This window comes from Erythrolamprus reginae, chromosome 1 (assembly GCF_031021105.1).
Source record: "Erythrolamprus reginae isolate rEryReg1 chromosome 1, rEryReg1.hap1, whole genome shotgun sequence".
NCBI lineage: Eukaryota > Metazoa > Chordata > Lepidosauria > Squamata > Dipsadidae > Erythrolamprus > Erythrolamprus reginae.
The window spans coordinates 81774413-81797216 of NC_091950.1; the positions used below are offsets into that span (position 1 = coordinate 81774413).

A 22804-nucleotide genomic window follows, 5' to 3' on the forward strand; every position below is an offset into this window, starting at 1 on the left:
TTTTATCTTAGGATGGATATATGTTTATCCCAGGCATGTTTAAATTCAGTTACTGTGGATTTATCTACCACATCTGCTGGAAGTTTGTTCCAAGGATCTACTACTCTTTCAGTAAAATAATATTTTCTCACGTTGCTTTTGATCTTTCCCCCAACTAACTTCAGATTGTGTCCCCTTGTTCTTGTGTTCACTTTCCTATTAAAAACACTTCCCTCCTGGACCTTATTTAACCCTTTAATATATTTAAATGTTTCGATCATGTCCCCCCTTTTCCTTTTGTCCTCCAGACTATACAGATTGAGTTCATTAAGTCTTTCCTGATACGTTTTATACTTAAGACCTTCCACCATTCTTGTAGCCCGTCTTTGGACCCGTTCAATTTTGTCAATATCTTTTTGTAGGTGAGGTCTCCAGAACTGAACACAGTATTCCAAATGTGGTCTCACCAGCATTCTATATAGTGGGATCATACTCTCCCTCTTCCTGCTTGTTATACCTCTAGCTATGCAGCCAAGCATCCTACTTGCTTTCCCTACCGCCTGACTGCACTGTTCACCCATTTTGAGACTGTCAGAAATCACTACCCCTAAATCCTTTTCTTTTGAAGTATTTGCCAACACTGAACTGCCAATACAATACTCAGATTGAGGATTCCTTTTCCCCAAGTGCATTATTTTACATTTGGAAACATTAAACTGCAGTTTCCATTGCTTAGACCATTTATCTAGTAAAGCTAAATCATTTACCATATTACAGACGCCTCCAGGAATATCAACCCTATTGCACACTTTAGAGTCATCGGCAAATAGGCAAACCTTCCCTACCAAACCTTCCCCTATGTCACTCACAAATATATTAAAAAGAATAGGACCCAGAACAGATCCTTGTGGCACACCGCTTGTAACCTGACTCTGCTCAGAATACTCGCCATTAACAATAACTCTCTGATGTCTACGCTTCAGCCAGCTGCAAATCCATTGAACTATCCAGGGATTAAGTCCAATCTTCACTAATTTATCTATCAGCTCTTTATGTGGAACCGTATATGATTCTAGTCAATGTGCATGTGTCACAGAAATGTGTCCATAGAGGTAATTCTTGATGTACAGCAGAATTTGAACATATACTAAATTATGCATCGTATAAATAGATTTATTGTTGCTATAGTATCATTAAGGGCACAAAGTCACATTCTTTTGTGACTTAAATCATCTTAAACACGACCTAAGCATAGCCCATAAAATCATCTGCTACAACGTTCTTCCTGTCAATGACTACTTCAGTTTCAGCCACAACACACGAGCACACAACAGATACAAACTGAAAGTAATTCGACTGCACGAAATATGACTTTAGTACCGAGTAGTTGATGCATAGAACTCACAACCAGACTGTAGTATCATCACCTAACCCCCAAAATTTACTCTTAGATTATCCACTGTTGACGTCTCCCGATTCCTAAGAGGTCAGTAAGGAGCATGCATAAGTGCACCAGAGTGCCTTCCGTCCCCTGTCCTAATGTTTCTCTTTCTCTTTTTAATTTTAATTATAGCATCTAATATCATTTACTAAAATTGTTTGTGGGGGGATTCTTTTGGTTTTCTTATTTGTAACTTAGTTATTGTAGTCCTGCTTACAGGGGCCAAATGCTATATTAAATGCTATATTAATTGTATTTAATTTTGCAGTATTGAACAGTGTAAAAGGACAGGATATAATATTGTATTCATGTAATATCATTTTTTCATGCTGAAATATTTGGAATTGTTAATTCCAATAAAAGACAAAACTCTTAGCCTAAAGATTTAAAATTCCTGGGATCAAGTTTTCTATAGGGATGCAATCTGAAATTTCAAAAATATAACAAAAAACAAACTCACCTGCCTTAATTTTCACTTTCCCAAGTTCAAACCCTCTGTGCAGACATGTATGCTTTCAATGATCTTTGAAAAATGTTGCTTCTTTTATTTTCCACAATGTATATAACATTTTTTTTCTTATATAACATCTCGTTCTTTTTCCAAAAGCACTTTTCAGCCAATTTGTAAGATTTCTTTCAAAAACCTGCATTAAAGATTACATTCCTAATAGCTATCATATCTGACAAAAAATGGTTTTAACTTTGAGGAAGGTAGATAGTAAGACATTTATTTAAAGATTATATGTATTCTTACCTTGATTACAGCTATCACAATGAGGAAAGCTAACAGAAGAACCTCATATATTCCTAAAGAAATTCTACATTCTACCATATTTAGGAATTGATTCTCCTGACATTTGGTCATAAACCATTCAGCCTTTAGGCAATTTGGGGATAAGACTTTCTTCTAATATACAGAGAGCACTCAGTACATTTTTAAAAAGATCTCAGTGGGTATTCATTTAATTGAGCGTTAGATCTCTTATTTATTTTCTTTCCTCATTTCTTAAGGTTTTTAAAATCTTTATTTTAAAATATAACATTTATCAATAAATTAAATTATTAGTGAAAATATTGGCACACAAATGGGAATAAAATACTCTAGGCATTCAAATTACTAATGCATCACAACCGTATTTGACTTTACTGAGAAGATACCTTCATCTTCTCTGAAGTACGTTACGTTAAGGCACTTCTTCCTCTCAGTGGAGTTTTCAATGGGCTCCAGTGGCATTTGGAAAATTAAAACTTTTAAAATAGATGACAAATATCAGCTATCAGTGTGTTTTCCTCTCCATACCACCCCTGCAAAATCATTTCATTAATTATTATCATGGGATTTTGGTGAATGTACACCAGCATTTTCAAAATTAACATCGTCTGATTGCTGAAAAATAGAATTAATAAAATAGAAACATAGAAACATAGAATACTGACGGCAGAAAAAGACCTCATGGTCCATCTAGTCTGCCCTTATCCTATTTCCTGTATTTTATCTTACAATGGATATATGTTTATCCCAGGCATGTTTAAATTCAGTTACTGTGTATTTACCAACCACGTCTGCTGGATGGTAAATCCACAGTAAATAGAATTTGTCATTTCCCCCTATTTAAATTGTAATTGTATATAGCAGGGGTGGCATACGCACCCACACCCACCTCTGGTTTAGCAACAGGGAAAAAAGTCGTGATACGTCATGTGACACCGCGAGTTTGACACATCTGGTATATAGCATTTTCAGAAACTGTTTAACATCAGAAATAGTTAACAAAGTAAATGTCACAGGAAATAGAGGGTTTTTTCTTAGAATAATATTTACTTTTTTCTAGGTGTTAAAGTATGTAGGCTTTTGTATTTCTATAAACAGTTACAGCAACTGTTTTTCAAATTTAAAGGAGACATAGTTTGTGTTATCCACGCAAATACTTTCTGTGTAAGCTTCATTCTCTTATATTTTTTGTTTGTTTGTTTTAGCCTTTTCTGCAAACTTGCTGCTCTTGTTAGACATAGAATTTCACTGTTTGGTAAGTTAAAATGTTTGCAAAAGTTTCAAAGAGTATAAGGTTTAGTTTGACCCGCTTCTTGATTTTTGACAAAATGCAATGTCATTTTTTTTTCTATATTGAAGCACTGTGCACCCACTTCCCACTGGAGGAACAATGCTGTATGGTTTTCTAATGTTTATATTTGCTTTTAAAACATGTTTTATTTCCTAATTATTCACTCCTTAACATAAATCAATTTACTACATATATATTTTATCTGTGTTCTATGTGGATAAAATATTTTTATGGAGGTTAACAATTTTTGCATTTTGTTAACAGCCCCAATGAAATCCAGTCATTCTGGACCTTCACTTTATTTAAATCCAGTGTTTAAATCTCATTTAACAGGTTCTGTTAATTCTGTCACTTTCAATTGTACTTATCCATCCAATCCACTGAAATGTCTTAGCATAAATTAATTAAACTATATAGTAGCTCCATTGCCATTATTAATGTATGGGCTCTATTTAACATTTAAAGATTTTGATAGAAGTCCTAGGCTTAATGTTCCTTGCTGTCTACTGTCTAAAATCTTACTTAAAAACAAAGAAACAACTAAAAGCTATTGCAGGCTAATCACTTATGATAAAATTTATGTGATCTTATGGTGCTTCAGAATTCGGTATTCCAGAAGTTATAAAGCTGTAGGCAGGTGTAGTAAATCTTATTAGAAAGGCTCTCACTCTATAAACTCTTCCCAAATAAAAATTACTAATAAGTAAAATATCAAAGCAAAGTATTAAAGTTGAATAAAATACGATTTATTTTATGGGACTTATTTAAAAAAAATGACAAGAGGCTTATTCCATCCTGATGAAGTTTCAGGATGAAAGTACTCCATTTCAAGCAAATAGAATAGAATAGAACAGAACAGAATAGAATTTTATTGGCCAAATGTGATTGGACACACAAGGAATTTGTCTTTGTGCATATGCTCTCAGCGTACATAAAAGCAAAGGATACATTTGTCAAGAATCATGTGGTACAACACTTAACAATTGTCATAGGGGTCAAATAAGCAATGAAGAAACAATCAATATTAATAAAAATCTTAGGATACAAGCAACAAGTTACAGTCGTACAGTCCTAAGTGGGAGAAAAAGGATGATAGGAATGATGAGAAAAAAAGCCTAGTAGAAATAGAAGTGCAGATTTAGTAAAAAGTCTGACAGTGTTGAGGGAATTATTTGTTTAGCAGAGTGATGGCATCGGGAAAAAACTGTTCTTGTGTCTAGTTGTCTTGGTGTGCAGTGCTCTGTAGCGACGTTTTGAGGGTAGGAGTTGAAACAGTTTGTATCCAAGATGCGAGGGGTCAGTAAATATTTTCACAGCCCTCTTTTTGACTCATGCACTATACAGGTCCTCAATGGAAGGCAGATTGGCAGCAATTGTTTTTTCTGCAGTTCTGATTATCCTCTGAAGTCTGTGTCGGTCTTCTTAGGTTGCAGCACCAAACCAGACAATTATAGAGGTGCAGATGACCGACTCAATGATTCCTCTGTAGAATTGTATCAGCAGCTCCATGGGCAGTTTGAGCTTCCTGAGTTGGCGCAGAAAGAACATTTTTGTCGTGCTTTTTTGATGATGTTTTTGATGTTAGGTGACCATTTTAGGTCTTGAGATATGATAGAACCTAGAAATTTGAAGGTCTCTACTGTTGATACTGTGTTGTCTAGTATTGTGAGATGTGGAAGGATGGAAGGGTTTCTCCCATAGAGGAATAGGGAGAATAGAGGAAAGGGAGAAATTGGGTGGCCCAGATGAATGATGAATAATGAAGGAAATGACATCTTAACTACAAACATTGTGATAGAGTAAAAATCCCAATCAGCTATCTTACATTGCTCTAGAAATAGGAAGCCAAAGCAATTTTTATTGGCAAGGATCTGAGCTTATGAATATACCATATTTTTAGGAGTACAAGACACACCTTTTAATCCCCCCCCCAAAGAGGGTGAAAACCTGGTGCATCTTATACACCAAATGTAGCCCCGCCCACCTACCCTTTGGCCTCTGCCTCCCAGCAAGTTACCTCCTTGCAGCAAACAGCACAGAGCCTGGTTAGCAGAAGCAATTGCTTTCAGCCTCCCGACCCACAGCTGATTCAGCACAGGCAGGCCATGCTGTAGAACTAAAAATGAAACTACCTGCCAGGAGACAAATTACTGGGAGATGGACTGCTAGCAATGTTGGGCTGCTGAAACTGCAAGGAGGTAAGTCAAAAACTATAAACATCTATAGAATGTTCAAATTATTAGACTTATTTTTTAAAGACTGCTTTATTATTATTCTAGACAACTTAACAAAATGAAGCTTTTTAAAATAAATGCTTGATCTGAAGAGGCCCGGTGCTATTGTATGTTATTTTAAATAGCAGAGAATAACTATACTTCCAGAAAGCCACATCATATTTAAAGATCTGTAAAAGTATAATCTGAAATGTAACAGTTTCCTATTTAGTGTTAAACCCTGACTTAATCATGTTTGGAGTAGATCTATTTAAATAATTTGGACGAGTTAGTGGGACTACATTTAAGAAAACTTTATGGCATTAATATACTGCCATAATGTACATTTCTCCAATTCTTTGCTATTTCTATGGGTCAGACACACATGCACAGAAATACACAGCAAACAGTGTACATCATCTTTACAGTTTGCTGTTTGTTGTTTGCCAAATTGCTGGGAGGCAGAGGGTTTTTTCCTTGTTTTCCTCCCTCCAAAACTAAGGTGCATCTTATACCCCTGTGCGTCTTATACTCCAAAATGCATAAATGTGAAGTACAGGTTCACCTAGAACGTAAAAAATGTTTACTTTTGTAGTTCCTCTATATATTTCTGGTAATTTGTAGCTAACCATGGCAGAAATAATTAGTGGAATGATTATGGGTTTATTTTTTAGAATAATTATCGTGTTCTAATACAAAACAAAACATCACCACAAAATCCTGTTCAAAGAAGTAATGTCTCTATTGACATTTTAAATCACAGTTCTACCTAGTATAATAGGTAGAAAAGCTGCTGAAAAGAAGTTGCTTATCCATACTTCAAATATAGAAATATTAATGGGGGAAAATTACAAAAGGCGAGCATTAATGTCTGAGTAGTGTTTGTATACTTAGATGAAATAACAAGAAAAAGAAGAAACATTTCAACTTTCATTATTAGAATAAGATAGCAAGTTTCCTTAGTACATTTGTTACACATTTTATTTAAAAATAATTTTCTTGTAGAATTTTTTTAAAGAACAACAGTTGTTATTTCCTTCCATTTTGATTAGGTAGTGATGCTGCAACAATGGTTAGTTGCCTACATATCTTAGCTCAGACTCTAGACACAAGGTAAGTTTGATTATTTACTCCTGTTTTCTACTCCTACCAGTCAGTTAGTAAAAGGAGGAGAAGCTGTATTGGGCTGCTGCAGCAAGATAAAGTAAAGTACAATCTCAGAGCACGATAAAAGCGAACACATTTATTACAGGTTAGGTTTTCCTGGTCGAGAGTTCATTTGCCTGGGTCAGTGAAGTGCTCTGTTAGATATTAAATTGTCATTAGGTTCTTTGCGTTTTTGCTGATGTAACTGAAGTACTTTTTAAAATACGTTTTCTCTCTACAATTTCTACCCACTGAAAGATTACAAATTGTGAATTTGGTTTTATAGAGAAGCTTAAATCATATAAGCTTCCTTTTGCCATTTGAAACAGCATAGATTAAATGCAAAGTTGTCAAATAGTAAAAATTTTATGATAATATATAAAGGATAAAATCACTTTTCAGCTTTTTTATGTGCACAGTATATAAACCGTGTCTGGGATTAACAAAGATTGTGTGAATAAATGCCAACAATAACCAATAAGCATTACCGTAATTAATAAAGTAATATTTAACCATACAGAGAGTACCTTTCCAAATGACGTTTTCAAAATTATCTTGTAGAACAGTTATGAAATCTGGTTCAGAGATGGTTAAAGCAGGATTGCATGCCTTCTTTGAAAATGCTGCAGAAGATCTAGAGAAGACATCAGAAAACCTTAAACTTGGAAAATTTACCCATTCCCGAACTCAGATCAAAGGAGTCTCACAGAATATCAACTATACAACAGTGGCACTGCTGCCTATCTTAACATCCATTTTTGAACATGTGGCTCAGCATAATTTTGGTACTGATTTGCTTTGTAAGTCTTCTAATGTTTTAGCTTTTTATTTTTAGTGTAGAAAATTGTTCTGTTGTAATAAAGGAGGCATGAACATAGTGTTACTTATCCAAAAGTCTAAAATCTATATAAAAATTAAATCCTAGGCAAGGCTCAAATCTTCAACTAATTCCAAAATGATTGAATGGTGCTAATAAAATACTTTTTCTTCCATATTAGACTTTGGATATTTACCCATGGCTAGGCAGATGGGAGCTAACATGATTCAACATTCACTGCAAGCATAAAGTGTTATCTCTTGTAAAATAAATGACATGCTTTTTTAAATCTTTGTTTAGAAACTGGAAAAACATTCAATTGTTTCTCTTGCCTTCTGTAATCATGTCTTATTACTGTATCTATCTCTCCATGTTATGAACAAGCAACTTGCATTGCGGTCCATGACCCTCAAGAAAAAGGCTTTCATCCTGCAAACGAGCGATTTGAGTTGATAATCATTGTTATTCATGCAATCTGAAAGGCATCCAGGGTGATTTTATAAAAATATAAAACTGATACTTCTTTGAGGCTTATGATCTCAAAAGACAGAAAGAAACAGAATTGTAAGCAAAAAATGACTGAAATGTTTGTATTAAGAGGAATACAATAACATTTCTTCTTTTTTTCTTTTTTTCAGTAAATGGTATCCAAATTTCATGTTACAGAATTCTTTGTAGCCTGTACTCTCTTGGTACTGGAAAGAACATTTATGTTGAAAGGTACTTAAGGAAAAGAACTGGTTATGATTACCATTTTTTATATGTATGAACAGTGAGACTGCTCCAAATATAATTTACAACATCTCAAATATTGCACAGCATTTTGAATTCAGGATATATAAATTAATATATAATTCTATTTTAATTCACTTTATTAGAGTTAAGACAACAAGGTAGAGTTTTAAACTTTTGGCTCTATACTCATTGCAATATTAGATTCAATACATTTCCTTACCTCCCAATTATCCTTAGGATGCTGAGAATGACAAATTTTGTTGGCAGGATTACATAATTGCATAGCTCTAAAACCTTAGGAGCTTTTTTGGTCTGTTGTTTAAAGATTTAGGGGTAGGGGGAGAATCAGACAATTTTCCTTCTGAAGGTTTTTTTTTTAATTCCTTGAAGCCAACTGTCACTTATTTGGCTAGCAGCTGCCCCTCAGAATTGTTGCTAAAGCTGTTCCTTTCCTGGCTAGTTACTGTAACACATCTTCTGCTTTTAGTGATCCTAACTGGACTTCTGTATCATCATACTCTTCTAAGTTTTACTAGTTTTCTGTTGCAGCAGATCACACTGCTCCAACACTTAGAAATTGCCTGTTTTTAATAACTCCAATCAGGTCCATCTGACTCCCAGCAATATATGGCTTTACTAAAGTTAGTTTTAATTAAGCGTTAAATTTACCAGTGCTATTTACGTTTGTCTCCCTGCATTGTGTTATTTCCAGGATATGAAATGCCCTTTACAAATCCCTATCCTAAAATCCACACATCTTATTACACATGGCTATTCTGAATAACCTTTGTAGTTTGTTGCATAGTAATAATAATAATAATAATAATAATAATAATAATAATAATAATAATAAATAATAATAATAATAATAATAATAATAATAATAATAATAATAATAATAATTAATAATAATAATTATTATTATTATTAATAATAATAATAATAATAATAATAATAATAATAATTTATTAGATTTGTATGCTGCCCCTCTCCAAAGATTCAGGCTGGATTTGCACTTTTTATCCACCTTTCCAAGGACCTGGAATAGGCAGATGTTGTTGTTTTATGGTGTTAGAGGTATCATTGCAGGATATAAATGTCAAGGTTCCAGGTAGCATCCAAAGTTAAATCAGAGTCCAAGTCAAAGTATTCCTTAAAGTTCCAATTTATTGCTGGAGCCTTACTGGCACCTACACTGAGAAACCTGAATTTGAGTTTTAGTTGAAAGTTCACATCCCTTGTGAACCCACATGTTGCCCACTCAGGTTGTGCCAGCGTGGCAACTGCCCCTGCTGCTTCTGCCCAGGTGGTGGACACAGGATGGCCTTGAACCTCTCGAAAGAATGCTTTGTGGCTGCATCTACTCCGTCATGGAAATTACCCCTCCCAACTTCCCATAAACATCAGGTCTTCGATAGATAGTGTGGCAAGCCATTGATTTATCACCAACTTCTGCACTGGCTTGACAGTAAGCTGTTACAAATTGCCTTTTGCAATTGATCGATGGTGAATTTGTCAATGCTGATGGCATTCAAGTGGTGCTACAAGTGTTTGGGGACTGCATCCAAGGTGCCTATTACTATTTACTACTGCATCCAATGGAAATTGAAGGGGAAAAATATTACTTTGGCAGTTAGTCCCCAAATTTATAAATAATCCACCAATATGTGGAAACTCTATGGCTCAACTACTACGTGTGATACCCAATTTCAAAAAGTCCACTGCATGCTAGAATTTCAGACACTCGGACAAGAACAACTTGATCTAAACTGCTGTAAGAAAAATAGGATGAAAGAAGAGACAAGAGAGAGATAAGCTGAAAAAGAGAACTTCTAGAAAAAAAATGAAAAGAAGGGGAAAAGGTCTAAACATCTAAACAGTATGCCCCTCTTAACAAAAAAATAAAGTCTATGTTAGATATAGAAGTTAGCAATATTTAAAAATACTGGTTTTACACTATGACCTGATCACTGTTTAGAATTATCTGGAAAAATTAAGTTACTTCAGTTAAAGAGCAATGATATTTTCTCTCCTTGTGGGAAAAAGCTAGAGACACCCAGCTAGCTACTGAATGCACTACACACACAGTGAAAAGCTACCAAAATTTTTACTACCACACTGTGGGCATGGCTTTTGCAGGAAGCCCTACATTTTCTTTCAACACCTTTCAGTATAAATTGGGTGCTGTGCGGTAGAGTTCCATTTTTACTACCCCATTGCGTTCCCCCTCGTCTGGGCAGTAGCCCACCCCTATACACATACTGAAGCTTTATTTCATGTTAAGAAGCAGTAACTTATCATGACTAATGCCATGCATCAGAGGGAGCCTTAATGCTTTATCTATTTTCCAGCTCCAAATCATCCCCAAGTGTATTTTTAATCTCATAGAGTATAACATGCAAACTTACAAGACAAAATTTATATTATAAATCCTAGATGTGGGATGAAAGTGGATTTACAGATATGGTAAAATGGAACCTTGGTCTGAATCATAGCAATACAAAGCTATTCTTAATACTAGGAACAGAAGGTGGGAGGAATGTTCCAGAGATGAGAGGAAATGTTATTTGTGAAATACTGAAAAGAATCATACAAAATTATTTTAGCAAGTTTATGAAATGGGCAGAACAGCTTGCTCAAATGGTATCAGTGATAAATTTCAAGTGAAAATTCACACACACACAAATGAAGATCATTTTTTTTGTCCCTTTGAATCCATGAAAAATAAATAGATGAATCACTGAGGAAATAATGGTAAATTAACCCTGACTGAACTCCTTCTCATTTTCTGCAGAAATATAGATCAATAAAAATAAACAATCAGCAGCTTTTAAATAATTTAGAGTTTATTCACTCTTTTCATAAGGCTATTATTTCAGTTATACATCCCACAAGGGTACTTTAATATTTTAAAGTACAAAAAGAAGTCACCAATAATAATGCTTGGCCCATTAGAAAAGGATTTCACCTATACCTTATTTAAGACAACAGAAACAACAAACAACAGTTCTTCAGTTCTTCTAAAGATTTTTAAAATACACAGTTCCGAATTGCATTCTGAAGCCCTATATCATTTCGAAACATTTCTAATGCAAAGGCTGAGAAAACATCAGAACTCAACTCCAATGTGATTTGAAGAAATGGGTTCATTTCCTAAAGATTTAAAATACCGAGTATAATTTCTTACATTAATGATATTTTCTTTCATTTGTAGGCAAAGACCAGCTCTTGGTGAGTGCTTAGCTTCTCTGGTAGCAGCAATTCCAGTAGCCTTCCTCGAGCCTTCTCTCAATCTTTACAACCCCCTCTCTGTCTTCAACACAAAGTCATCCAGAGAGAAAGCAAGTGAGTACTTCAGAAAGTATAAAATTCTTTGTAATGAAGACACTGCATCTTTTTCGTTAGAGAAATGTCTAAAATTCTTATAAAATTGTATTAATGTGCCCTTTAGTTTTGCATGATAAAAACATTGATAACAAGATTCCATTTCTTTTGAAATGAATAATACGAATTATATCTAACTGAATTCCCATTCTTATAATCTATTTAACTCTCATAGGCACAAATTAATGATAGGCAGTTTCCATGTTTTTTACTGGTACCTCATTTAACTGTTTTCATTTCACTATATAGTTATATTAATCCCATATTTATGTAATCAGACCTCATGTGTAATTTAAAGCTAGAGTAGAAATATGTGATCCTGATCTCCTTTGATGTTTCAGAGATGGGGGTGAATAAAGTTAACAACTATTGTCCTGAAGTAAGGGGCCATAACATTTTTCTACTTCTGTCACATTCTTCATTAGCATCATGCTTCCTGAAATTTCTATTTGCCTCTTTGAAATTCAAGTATCAACACATTTCCTTCTACAAGCAAAATATCACCTTCAGGTGTAATTTCAAGAGAAGAAATCATATTGTTTTTCCCTTGAAAGATTAAATATCCCACTGAGATGTTGACCCAGACTTCTACTGTTACTAGATTTCATTTAATAAGAGTTGGAGTTCAATCAAGGCAGTATTTTGAAATATATCTAAATCTGGAATGTAAAGCAATGAGGCAAATCAAAACCAGAATCAAACAGCAAACCAGGAACAGTGTTTAAATCAGGAGGAAGGATTGAGGAGCAAGACAAATCTAAACGTTAAAAACAAACAAAATATATCACCAGATACTGAAAGAGTTAGCCACTGAGTTTTGTTCTATGCATCTAATGGCAGCATAAAATCAGTTCATTGATAAAATGTCCTTAATGGATACCTTGCTATTTGGAGTTCAGTGTTTCAACACATAAGGAGTGGCCTACCTTATTCAGTCTCAATTTTGAATTTTCATAGATTCCCTAAAAACGGCTATGTGAAGACAAACAGAAACTGTTATCTATTAAAGATAGATAAGATTCATTTGCAATGGTTCAGACATCTTAATTTTCTTCCCTTTGGATAGCTCATGACAATTACAGCTGTGAAATAAATGATTCTTATGATTTCAGTGACTGAACATTTGTCTATCAAGTTTGATTTTCTAAGCAAATTGCCCAGATTATTCTTGATTTTAATAATAAGCAGGATATATCAAACTTTGAATATTTAAAGTAGTTGAATTTATTGCCATCCCTTTTATTAGCGCTAAAATGTATATACCCCTCCAAAGCCCTGCCTGTGCTGCTCGAGGAGGTAGCCGGGTTGGCGGTGGAGTTCCCTGGACTTATTGTCTTGGGGGACTTCAACCTGCCGTCACTCGGCGAAGCCTCTGGACTGGCACAGGAGTTCATGGCCACCATGACAGCCATGGACCTGACTCAAGTAATACAGGGTCCGACTCACATGGTATTCCTCTCTGAGCAATTGAGCAATGGTCTGAGACTAAGGGGCTTAGAAGTATTGCCTTTGTCATGGTCAGACCATTTTCTACTACAGCTTGACTTCCTGGCTCCAATCCTTCCCCGCAGGGAGGCGGAACCAATTAAGATGTTCCGCCCCAGATGCCTGATGGACCCAGAGGGCTTTCAGACGGCGCTTGGGGTTATTCCAGATGCACTCGTCCACAGTTCGGCGGAGTCTCTTGCGGAAGCCTGGAACAAGGCTGCAGCGGAGGCTCTTGATCGGATTGTGCCTTTGCAACCTCTCCGTGGCGCTAGACCCCGTAGAGCTCCATGGTTCAACGAGGAGCTCCGGGAGTTGAAACACCAGAAGAGACGTCTAGAGAAGCGATGGAGGAAGAGTAAGTCTGAATCCGATCGAACACTTGTAAGAGCTTTTATTAAGACTTACAAAGTGGCGCTCAAGGCGGCAAGATACGCGTATCATGCCGCCTTGATTGCATCAGCGGAATCCCACCTGGCCGCTCTGTTTAGGGTGACCCGCTCCCTTCTTAACCAGGGGGGAGTTGGGGAGCCCTTACAGAGTAGTGCCGAGGATTTTAACACGTTTTTCGCAGATAAAATCGCTCAGATCCGGGCGGACCTCGACTCCAATTGGAAAACAGAATCCTCTGACAACGAGTCAGTCGAGGTGACTGGGGCCCGTACTTGTCCACCTCTCTGGGAAGAGTTTGATCTGGTGACACCTGATGAAGTGGACAAGGCCATTGGAGCTGTGATTTTCGCCACCTGTTTACTGGACCTGTGTCCCTCCTGGCTGATTTCAGCCGGCAGGGAGGTGACACGGACCTGGGTCCAGGAGATTGTCAATGCTTCCTTGGGGAGGGGATCCTTTCCATCATCCTATAAAGAGGCGCTCATGCGCCCCCTCCTCAAGAAGCCTTCCCTGGACCCAGCCATACTCAATAACTACTGTCCAGTCTCCAACCTTCCCTTTATGGGGAAGGTTGTCGAGAAGGTGGTGGCACTCCAGCTCCAACGGTCCTTGGAAGAAGCCGATTATCTAGGTCCCCAGCAGTCGGGTTTCAGGCCTGGTTACAGCACGGAAACTGCTTTGGTCGCGTTGATGGATGATCTCTGGCGGGCCCGGGACAGGGGTTTATCCTCTGTCCTGGTGCTTCTTGACCTCTCAGCGGCTTTCGATACCATCGACCATGGTAGCCTTCTGCACCGGCTGGAGGGGTTGGGGGTGGGAGGCACTGTTCTCCAGTGGTTCTCCTCCTACCTCTCCGGTCGGTCGCAGTCAGTGTTAGTGGGGGGTCAGAGGTCGACCCCGAGGTCTCTCCCTTGCGGGGTGCCTCAGGGGTCGGTCCTCTCCCCCCTGCTATTTAATATCTACATGAAACCGCTGGGTGAGATCATTCAAGGGCATGGGGTGAGGTATCATCAGTACGCTGATGATACCCAGCTTTACATCTCCACCCCATGTCCAGTCAACGAAGCAGTGGAAGTGATGTGCCGGTGTCTGGAGGCTGTTGGGGCCTGGATGGGTGTCAACAGACTCAAACTCAACCCATATAAGATGGAGTGGCTGTGAGTTTTGCCTCCCAAGGACAATTCCATCTGTCCTTCCATTACCCTGGGGGGGGGATTATTGACCTCCTCGGAGAGGGTCCGCAACTTGGGCATCCTCCTCGATCCACAGCTCACATTAGAGAACCATCTTTCAGCTGTGGCGAGGGGGGCGTTTGCCCAGGTTCACCTGGTGCACCAGTTGCGGCCCTATCTGGACCGGGACTCACTGCTCACAGTCACTCATGCCCTCATCACCTCGAGGTTCGACTACTGTAATGCTCTCTACATGGGGCTACATTTGAAAAGTGTTCGGAAACTCCAGATCATGCAGAATGCAGCTGTGAGAGCAGTCATGGGCTTACCTAGGTATGCCCATGTTTCACCAACACTCCGCAGTCTGCATTGGTTGCCGATCAATTTCCGGTCACAATTCAAAGTGTTGGTTATGACCTTTAAAGCCCTTCATGGCACTGGACCAGAATATCTCCGAGACCGCCTGCTGCCGCACGAATCCCAGCGACCGATTAGGTCCCACAGAGTGGGCATTCTCCGGGTCCCGTCAACTAAACAATGTCGGTTGGTGGGCCCCAGAGGAAGAGCCTTCTCTGTGGCAGCCCTGACCTTTGGAACCAACTCCCCCCGGAGATTAGAACTGCCCCTACTCTCCTTGCCTTTCGTAAGCTCCTTAAGACCCACCTTTGTCGTCAGGCATGGGGGAACTGAGATATCTCCCCCAGGCATTTACAATTTATGAATGGTATGTCTGTATGTATGTTTGTTTAGAAAATGGGGTTTTTAAAATATTTTTAAATAGTAATTTAGATTTGTTGTAAATTGTTTTCACTTTGTTGTGAACCGCCCCGAGTCTGCGGAGAGGGGCGGCATACAAATCTAAATAATAATAATAATAATAATAAAAAATAGTACTTTACAGTACTCTCTGAGAAGTTTACAATGTCAGCATACTGCCCTCAACAATCTGAGTCCTCATTTTATGGATGGAAGGGTGAATCAACCTCAAGCCCATCAGGATTGAACTCCAGACTATGAGCAGTTAGCATTCTAACCATTGCGCATCTTTAGATTTTTCCAGAGATAATCCTCTGTATTAGTTTAATTTACTTTTAGAAGCAGTGGTATATTTAGATTACTTTTCTGAGGATGTTTCTTTGTCTGGTCTTATTTTCGTTTTAACAATATAACACCTATTAAGTTATTGTACTTCGCAGCACTGTGCTGATTTCTCAGTATATCTCTGGCATAAACAAAAATGCCATATATGCCACTGTATGTGGGGATTTTTTATTTATTTATTTATTAGATTTGTATGCCCCCCCTCTCCGTAGACTCGGGGCGGCTCACAACAGCAATAGAACAATTCAAATAATTTGAAAACATTTAAAAGCCCCATTATTAAGCAGACATACATACAAACATACCATACATAAATTGTATAGGCCCGGGGGAGATATCTCAATTCCCCCATGCCTGGCGGTAAAAGTGGGTTTTAAGGTGTTTACGGAAGGCAAGGAGGGTGGGGGCAGTTCTAATCTCCGAGGGGAGCTGGTTCCAGAGAATCAGTGCTGCCACAGAGAAGGCTCTTCCCCTGGGACCCGCTAAACGACATTGTTTAGTCGACAGGACACGGAGAAGGCCAACTCTGTGGGACCTAATCAGTCGCTGGGATACGTGCGGCAGAAGGCGGTCCCGGAGTTTATGTGGGTTAGGATGCAATAACCAGTTCCTTTTTGTAGACCAAACTGTTATTTTGTAAGCATGAACGTTTTCCCTTAATTCCTGATGAGAACAATGCTGCTGAGATGAAATGAATGAAAAAACTCCATATGTAGCATGGAAGTAAAGTGTCTAAAGCCGTTAGACAAAAGTTAGATCTGTTGAATCATGTTTGCTGCTATGGACGGACAGAGCCTCTTTCCAACTAAGAAAGCAGGGGATAAAAATATGTATTTTTGTTCCATGTTATGATAGAAATGATATTAATTAAAGTGTGCTTTAGCTTTTAAAAAAAATATATGCTAGCCTACTTAAACATATTCTTATAAAGTTTTAGGCATGCCTGAAACAGTAGAAGAAATGTGTCCAGAAATCCCTCATTTGGATGGCTTAATGAAAGAAATAAATAGTTTGGCTGAATCTGGAGCCAGATATACTGAAATGCCGCATATAATTGAAGTGATCTTGCCCATGCTATGCAACTATTTGTCGTACTGGTGGGAAAAAGGACCTGAAAATAATTCAGAGAGTGATGGATCTTGTTGCACAATGGTAACCTCTGAGCATCTTAGTATAATACTGGGGAACATTTTGAAAATCATCAACAATAACTTGGGAATAGATGAAGCAACTTGGATGAAAAGAATTGCAGGTACTTACTATAGAGCTCTTTCTACATTTGTTGGTTATTCTACTAATTCTCCTAAATTTTGATGAAGATGTTTCAACAATGCCTAGTTTAAATTTAATAAATATCATACTATGAGTTCAGCATTTGATTAAATAACAGTAGTAAATAAAGGCTTTCTTTCCAGTGGAAACCTTTAAGTGAAGGCAATAAAAACCTATGAGGTTCCTGCTTAATGAAGCAGAAATACATAATCTCTTTACTTTCTGGGAAGTGTAGTTAGATTTTAAGCATTAATCAAGGCAATTGAAAAGAATACTAGAAATAAGTAGAATCATGTCCATACATTATTATGCATTCTGTAAGGAAATGTGAATACACATGAAAAGTGTAGCTAAATTCACTAGACCTACATCATTGATGCATCATTTTATGTAGGACTATCTTGTAGGAAAAAAAGATTTCATTAGCAATTTTAAAGTGCTTTTTAAAACTTTATGGCGTGCTTGGCTTCTATTTTATTTAAATATATTGTTGCAGAATGGATATTATATATGGCTTCCAGATGTGGTACATTATATTCTAGAAAAATGTTCTTTTTTGTTGAAATTACAGCTTAGTGTAGATGTCACATCCAATCATGGGTTAAAAAATAACGCATTGTAAATTTTGGGCTACTTTGTTCTATATTTTATATTTAAGAAGCAACTTGATTTTTCTATCATTTTAATTAAACAATAGATTCTCATTACATCCAAACACAGAAAGTTCATTTTTAGTTAACAAACCAAAATCTGTAGTCACAGACTGACTGTTGATCAGACCAGAAATAACATAAAACACATTTTTCAGTTTGGGGATAATGGCAAATTGGCGTGAAATTACAAGTCATGCACAGAACAACAGAGTGCTATTGTTATAACTTAGCTGAGTCTTAGACTCAAAGTTCAGTGAAGCAATAAACCAGGACTTGAATAAATTTGTATGTATAATTCTTTTCAATTTAATATTGTCTATTAAAAATATTTTTATATATTTTGCATACAGTGTATGCTCAGCCAATCATAAGTAAAGCCAGACCAGATCTGTTGAAAAGTCATTTTATTCCGACTCTGGAAAAGCTAAAGAAGAAAGCCATTAAAATAGTGATTGAAGAAGAACAATTGAAAGCAGACAATAAAACTGATACCCAAGAAGCAGAACTTCTCATTCTAGATGAATTTGCAGTTCTTTGTCGAGACCTTTATGCCTTTTATCCTATGTTGATCCGCTATGTAGACAACAACAGGTAGGAGGATTTAAAATATCATATTTATTTGCAGAATTTATAATCTGTAATGTTAGCATAACATAAATGGCAAAATGGCATTGGACCAGAATATCTCCAAGACCGCCTCCTGCTGCACGAATCCCAGCGACCGATTAGGTCCCACAGAGTGGGCCTTCTCCGGGTCCCGTCAACTAAACAATGTCGGTTGGCGGGCCCCAGGGGAAGAGCCTTCTCTGTGGCGGCACCGGCTCTCTGGAACCAACTCCCCCCGGAGATTAGAACTGCCCCTACTCTCCTTGCCTTCCGTAAACTCCTTAAAACCCACCGTTGCCGTCAGGCATGGGGGAATTGAAACATCTCCCCCTGGGCATGTTTAATTTATACATGGTATGCTTGTGTGTATGTCTGTTAGTTTATGGGTTTTTTAAAAAAAATTCTAAATATTTTAATTAATTGCATTATTTATGATTTGTTTCACTTGTTGTGAGCCGCCCCGAGTCTTCGGAGAGGGGCGGCATACAAATCCAAATAATAAATAAATAATAAAATAAATAAATAAATGTTCCCAAAATAGTTAACAAAATGAATAAGTATCAGTATAAATAGATTAAAAAACAAAAATACCTAAAATACCTTTTGCTTGACCAGACAATGTTAGCTATATCTATAAATGTCAGTACTGACATTTAAAAGCTGACTTTCCTAGTTTTTAAATACCACCACATCCTTTTTGTGATGAAAAGACAAAATTAAAATCTAATAATGTTTTGGTTCCTGCATGACACCCAGCTAGATTTTGAAGTAATTTTTTTAAAATGAGGGCAGGAAGGTTGGTATAATAATCTGGAGGAGCCAGTGAGTGCTAAAGAGAAGGTTCCAAACAGAAAGCATTCATTAAAATGCTATATTTCTTGATTGCCAACAACAGCACTTTAGAAATCTACAAATGAAATAAATAGGGAGGGTGCAGAAGGCCTATACAGTCATACCTCGTCTTACGAACCTAATTGGTTCCAGGGGGAGGTTCGTAAGACGAAAGGTTCGTAAGACGAAAGATTGTTTCCCATAGGAAAAAATGTAAAGTCAATTAATCCGTGCAACCAAACCCCCCCCCCCCCCGCAAAAAAACGCTGCCGCCTAGCTGTCACCTTTTAAAACAGCCTGGGGGCTTCTCAGCGACCTCCCGAACGCCAAACCCAAACTTCCGGGTTCGGCGTTCGGGAGGCCGCCGAGAAGCCCCCAGGCTGTTTTAAAAGGTGACAGTCGGGTGGCGGGGCTTCCCAGCAGCCTCCGAACGCCGAACGCGGAAGTTCGGGTTTGGCGTTTGGCTTCAGGAGACGGCTGGGAAGTCGCCCGGCTGTTTTAAAAGGTCACAGCCGGGCTGGGGGGCTCCCCAGCAACCTCCCAAACCCCGAACTTTTGCCGAACTTCCGGGTTTGGGGTTCGGGAGGTTGCTGGGAAGCCCCCCAGCCCGGCTGTGACCTTTTAAAACAGCCGGGCGGCTTCCCAGCAGTCTCCTGAAGCCAAACGCCAAACCCGAACTTCCGCGTTCGGCGTTCGGAGGCTGCTGGAAAGCCGCGCGGCTGTTTTAAAATCTACCTCAAAAAATTATGAGATCAATGGGATTTTTCAGTGTAGATTAACATATTATCTCAAGATCTCAAGATATTAGGAATACCTAATAATCTAAGCATTATGTATCATACTATCTTCAGTGAAAGCCCCACATAAAACACACAGTATTACAAAACCTGGATGTTGCAAGTACTGTGTCCTGTTTAATGAAGGATACAAACAAATACATACAAACCAAAGTCATAGTTGATGGTAAACAGCAAGGATAGTCGAAATCCCCTCTGAAAGTAATACTGTTCAATCAAAGGACTAAGTCTATATTAGTCAAGAAGAAAATTCTCCCAGATGGATGCTATGGGGGCACTCTCCTGCAAATAATGGAGATATACTGCTGACCCATCATTATTCCCCTGCTATTCATATTTTCAAGGCATATTCTGTCCAACCTGCAATAAATCTCAAGGCATCCTTGATACCTATGTTCACCATCCATTTATGTATTATTAATAATATCCAAATCAATAGCTATTGCACATCTTTATTAATCAATAAATAGCCATCCATCTAGTGTAGGTAAAGATAGATGTATAGAATTCATTCAGTTTGTCTCTAATATTCATACCTTCCAGGAGCATGATTTCACTTCTTTGTCATCTAATGGTTCAAATGGATTTATAGAATCCCCCAATTTCCCTTAGTGGTTAATTGTTATTGTTTATTTGCATATTTGTATGGTTGCCCAACTCAAGCACTGTGACACTGATTGGCTTACAGCAGTAAAAAAAATAATCACAAAATAAAGTCCATAAAAGCCTACCCCACCCTCATCTCCTTAATGATTAAGATATATTCTGGAGAACATCCCTTTAAAATATACGGTTTATCAAACATTTTGCCTTACGTACAAATTATGTGTTCGCTTGCTTCAATATTGTTGAAAATTCATATGATGTTTAAATAATAGATTCTCCTTATCATGGATCAATCACCAAGAAAAAAAAGTCAAGGTCATTCACAAGAAATGAGTCAGGGTCACTTCATGGATCAACAACCAGTGTTAACTAATCCTGATAAGTGGAAAGTTTGATAGTGTTGACACCTGACACAATAAAGAATAGAGTGCTTTCTTGAGAAAAATCAATAATGAATAGGACAAAGGGAGCATTATTGTCCTCAAGCTTCACTAAATTTAAGGTAGTCAGAAAAAGCAAACATTTGAATGATTGCCTTCATATCAACTCAAGTGGATATCAAACCAATGAAACATTCAGAATAGTACGGATACATGAGATTTTACTGATGTATAAAAAGCTTTCTAATGCTCTGTGTTTCAGCTTCCTAAAGCAGTTTGTAGCAACTTTTACCATTTAGAGATTTATTATTGTAAAAGTGACTGAAATTATATAACAATATTGATAATATAGTGGTTTATTAAAATATAAAATCATGTTTTTCTAATCTATGTGGTCCAAAGCAGTTTTGACTATTTTTTTGCTAACATGAATGTTCTTATATTTAAACATAAGCTTTTTTGTAATATTCAGTGTTAGAGAGGATGTATAATTCCTGAAAGGAATAAAAAAAGAAAAAGACTGTGAGTACTAAACTGTGGAGATGTATTAAGGCTTTAAGTTGCTAAAAAAGGAATATTGATTGATTTTGGTTCCGTGATTGACAGATATCCGTCTACACTTACTTACTCGTCCTTAAGATCAATGGGATTTACTTTTGTGGAGATGTGGATTGAATTGCACTATAAATGCATCCTGCCAGTAAAAGGAATAGCATAGCGAAGAATTATCCTATACACACTGATAATTTGATACATGGTACCAGAAACAAAGGGCCAAAATTAAAATAAAAAAAAATGATGATCATATGGACTTCAGTCTAATAATCTTATGTTGCTTCTCTTTTAAGATCAAACTGGCTTAAAAAACCAGATACTGATTCTGATGAACTTTTCCGTATGGTGGCAGAAGTTTTCATCCTTTGGTGTAAATCACATGTAAGACAGTATTTCACATGCTAGTTTTACAATATTGTATACATGTTGGCATGCATGTAAAATAAGTGCTCAAAGGCTGTATTTATCATTTTTTCCAGAATTTTAAGAGAGAAGAACAAAATTTTGTGATTCAAAATGAAATTAACAATTTGGCGTTTTTGACAGGTGACAATAAGAGCAAGATTTCAAAAGTAAGTGAAAAGTATTTTAGTATTCAAATCTACTTTGTTGTAACAATTGTGTTAAACACAACAATCTATTTTTGCTTGAGGTTGAGTAGTTAGTTTAAAGTTGAAATCAGTTATAATCATTCAATTAACATTACTTAAAAAGGCAATATAATACTTTTAAAAAAATTTAAATATAGTTTCCTTGATAGAAATATACTTCTGTATAGAAATATACTGCTAGAAATGTGTATTAAGGGGGTTTCATTTTGTTCTTTTTGCTGTATTGAGACAAGATGAAACTAGCACTTCTATTTAACCAGATGTGTGTGTGTGTGTGTGTGTGTGTGTGTGTGTGTGTGTATAATTTCAGTAGCTTTAGGAAATAGCAGAATTACTAGAACAGATCGACTTTATCTAAAAAAAACTGAAGTGAGATGCACATACTATAGGCAAGAGTGATTCTTACATATTTTTGAAATTAGTGTATTTTTATAAACAAAAGAGAAAACATTGAAAATCCTTTGTTTATCAAATTTGAGAATTACCATTTAGGAAAAGCAAAACCCATTCTTACTGAGGTAATCCATTGATTTGGGGCAAGAAGAAGATTAAATGAATAATTTG

At 37.0% G+C, this 22804-nt stretch overlaps 1 protein-coding gene across 3 annotated transcripts in view; it reads left to right on the forward strand.

Annotated features, from left to right (window-relative positions):
• The window catches only part of RYR3 (ryanodine receptor 3), a 285326-nt gene that overhangs the window by 174905 nt on the left and 87617 nt on the right, over nt 1-22804 (forward strand). For all 3 annotated transcript variants that reach the window (XM_070756567.1, XM_070756561.1, XM_070756554.1), the window contains 9 exons: nt 3398-3447; nt 6749-6809; nt 7404-7642; nt 8298-8379; nt 11609-11739; nt 16861-17181; nt 18205-18445; nt 21923-22010; nt 22109-22201. In XM_070756567.1, coding sequence (XP_070612668.1) covers nt 3398-3447; nt 6749-6809; nt 7404-7642; nt 8298-8379; nt 11609-11739; nt 16861-17181; nt 18205-18445; nt 21923-22010; nt 22109-22201 — 1306 coding nt within the window. The remainder of the gene's footprint in view (nt 1-3397; nt 3448-6748; nt 6810-7403; nt 7643-8297; nt 8380-11608; nt 11740-16860; nt 17182-18204; nt 18446-21922; nt 22011-22108; nt 22202-22804) is intronic.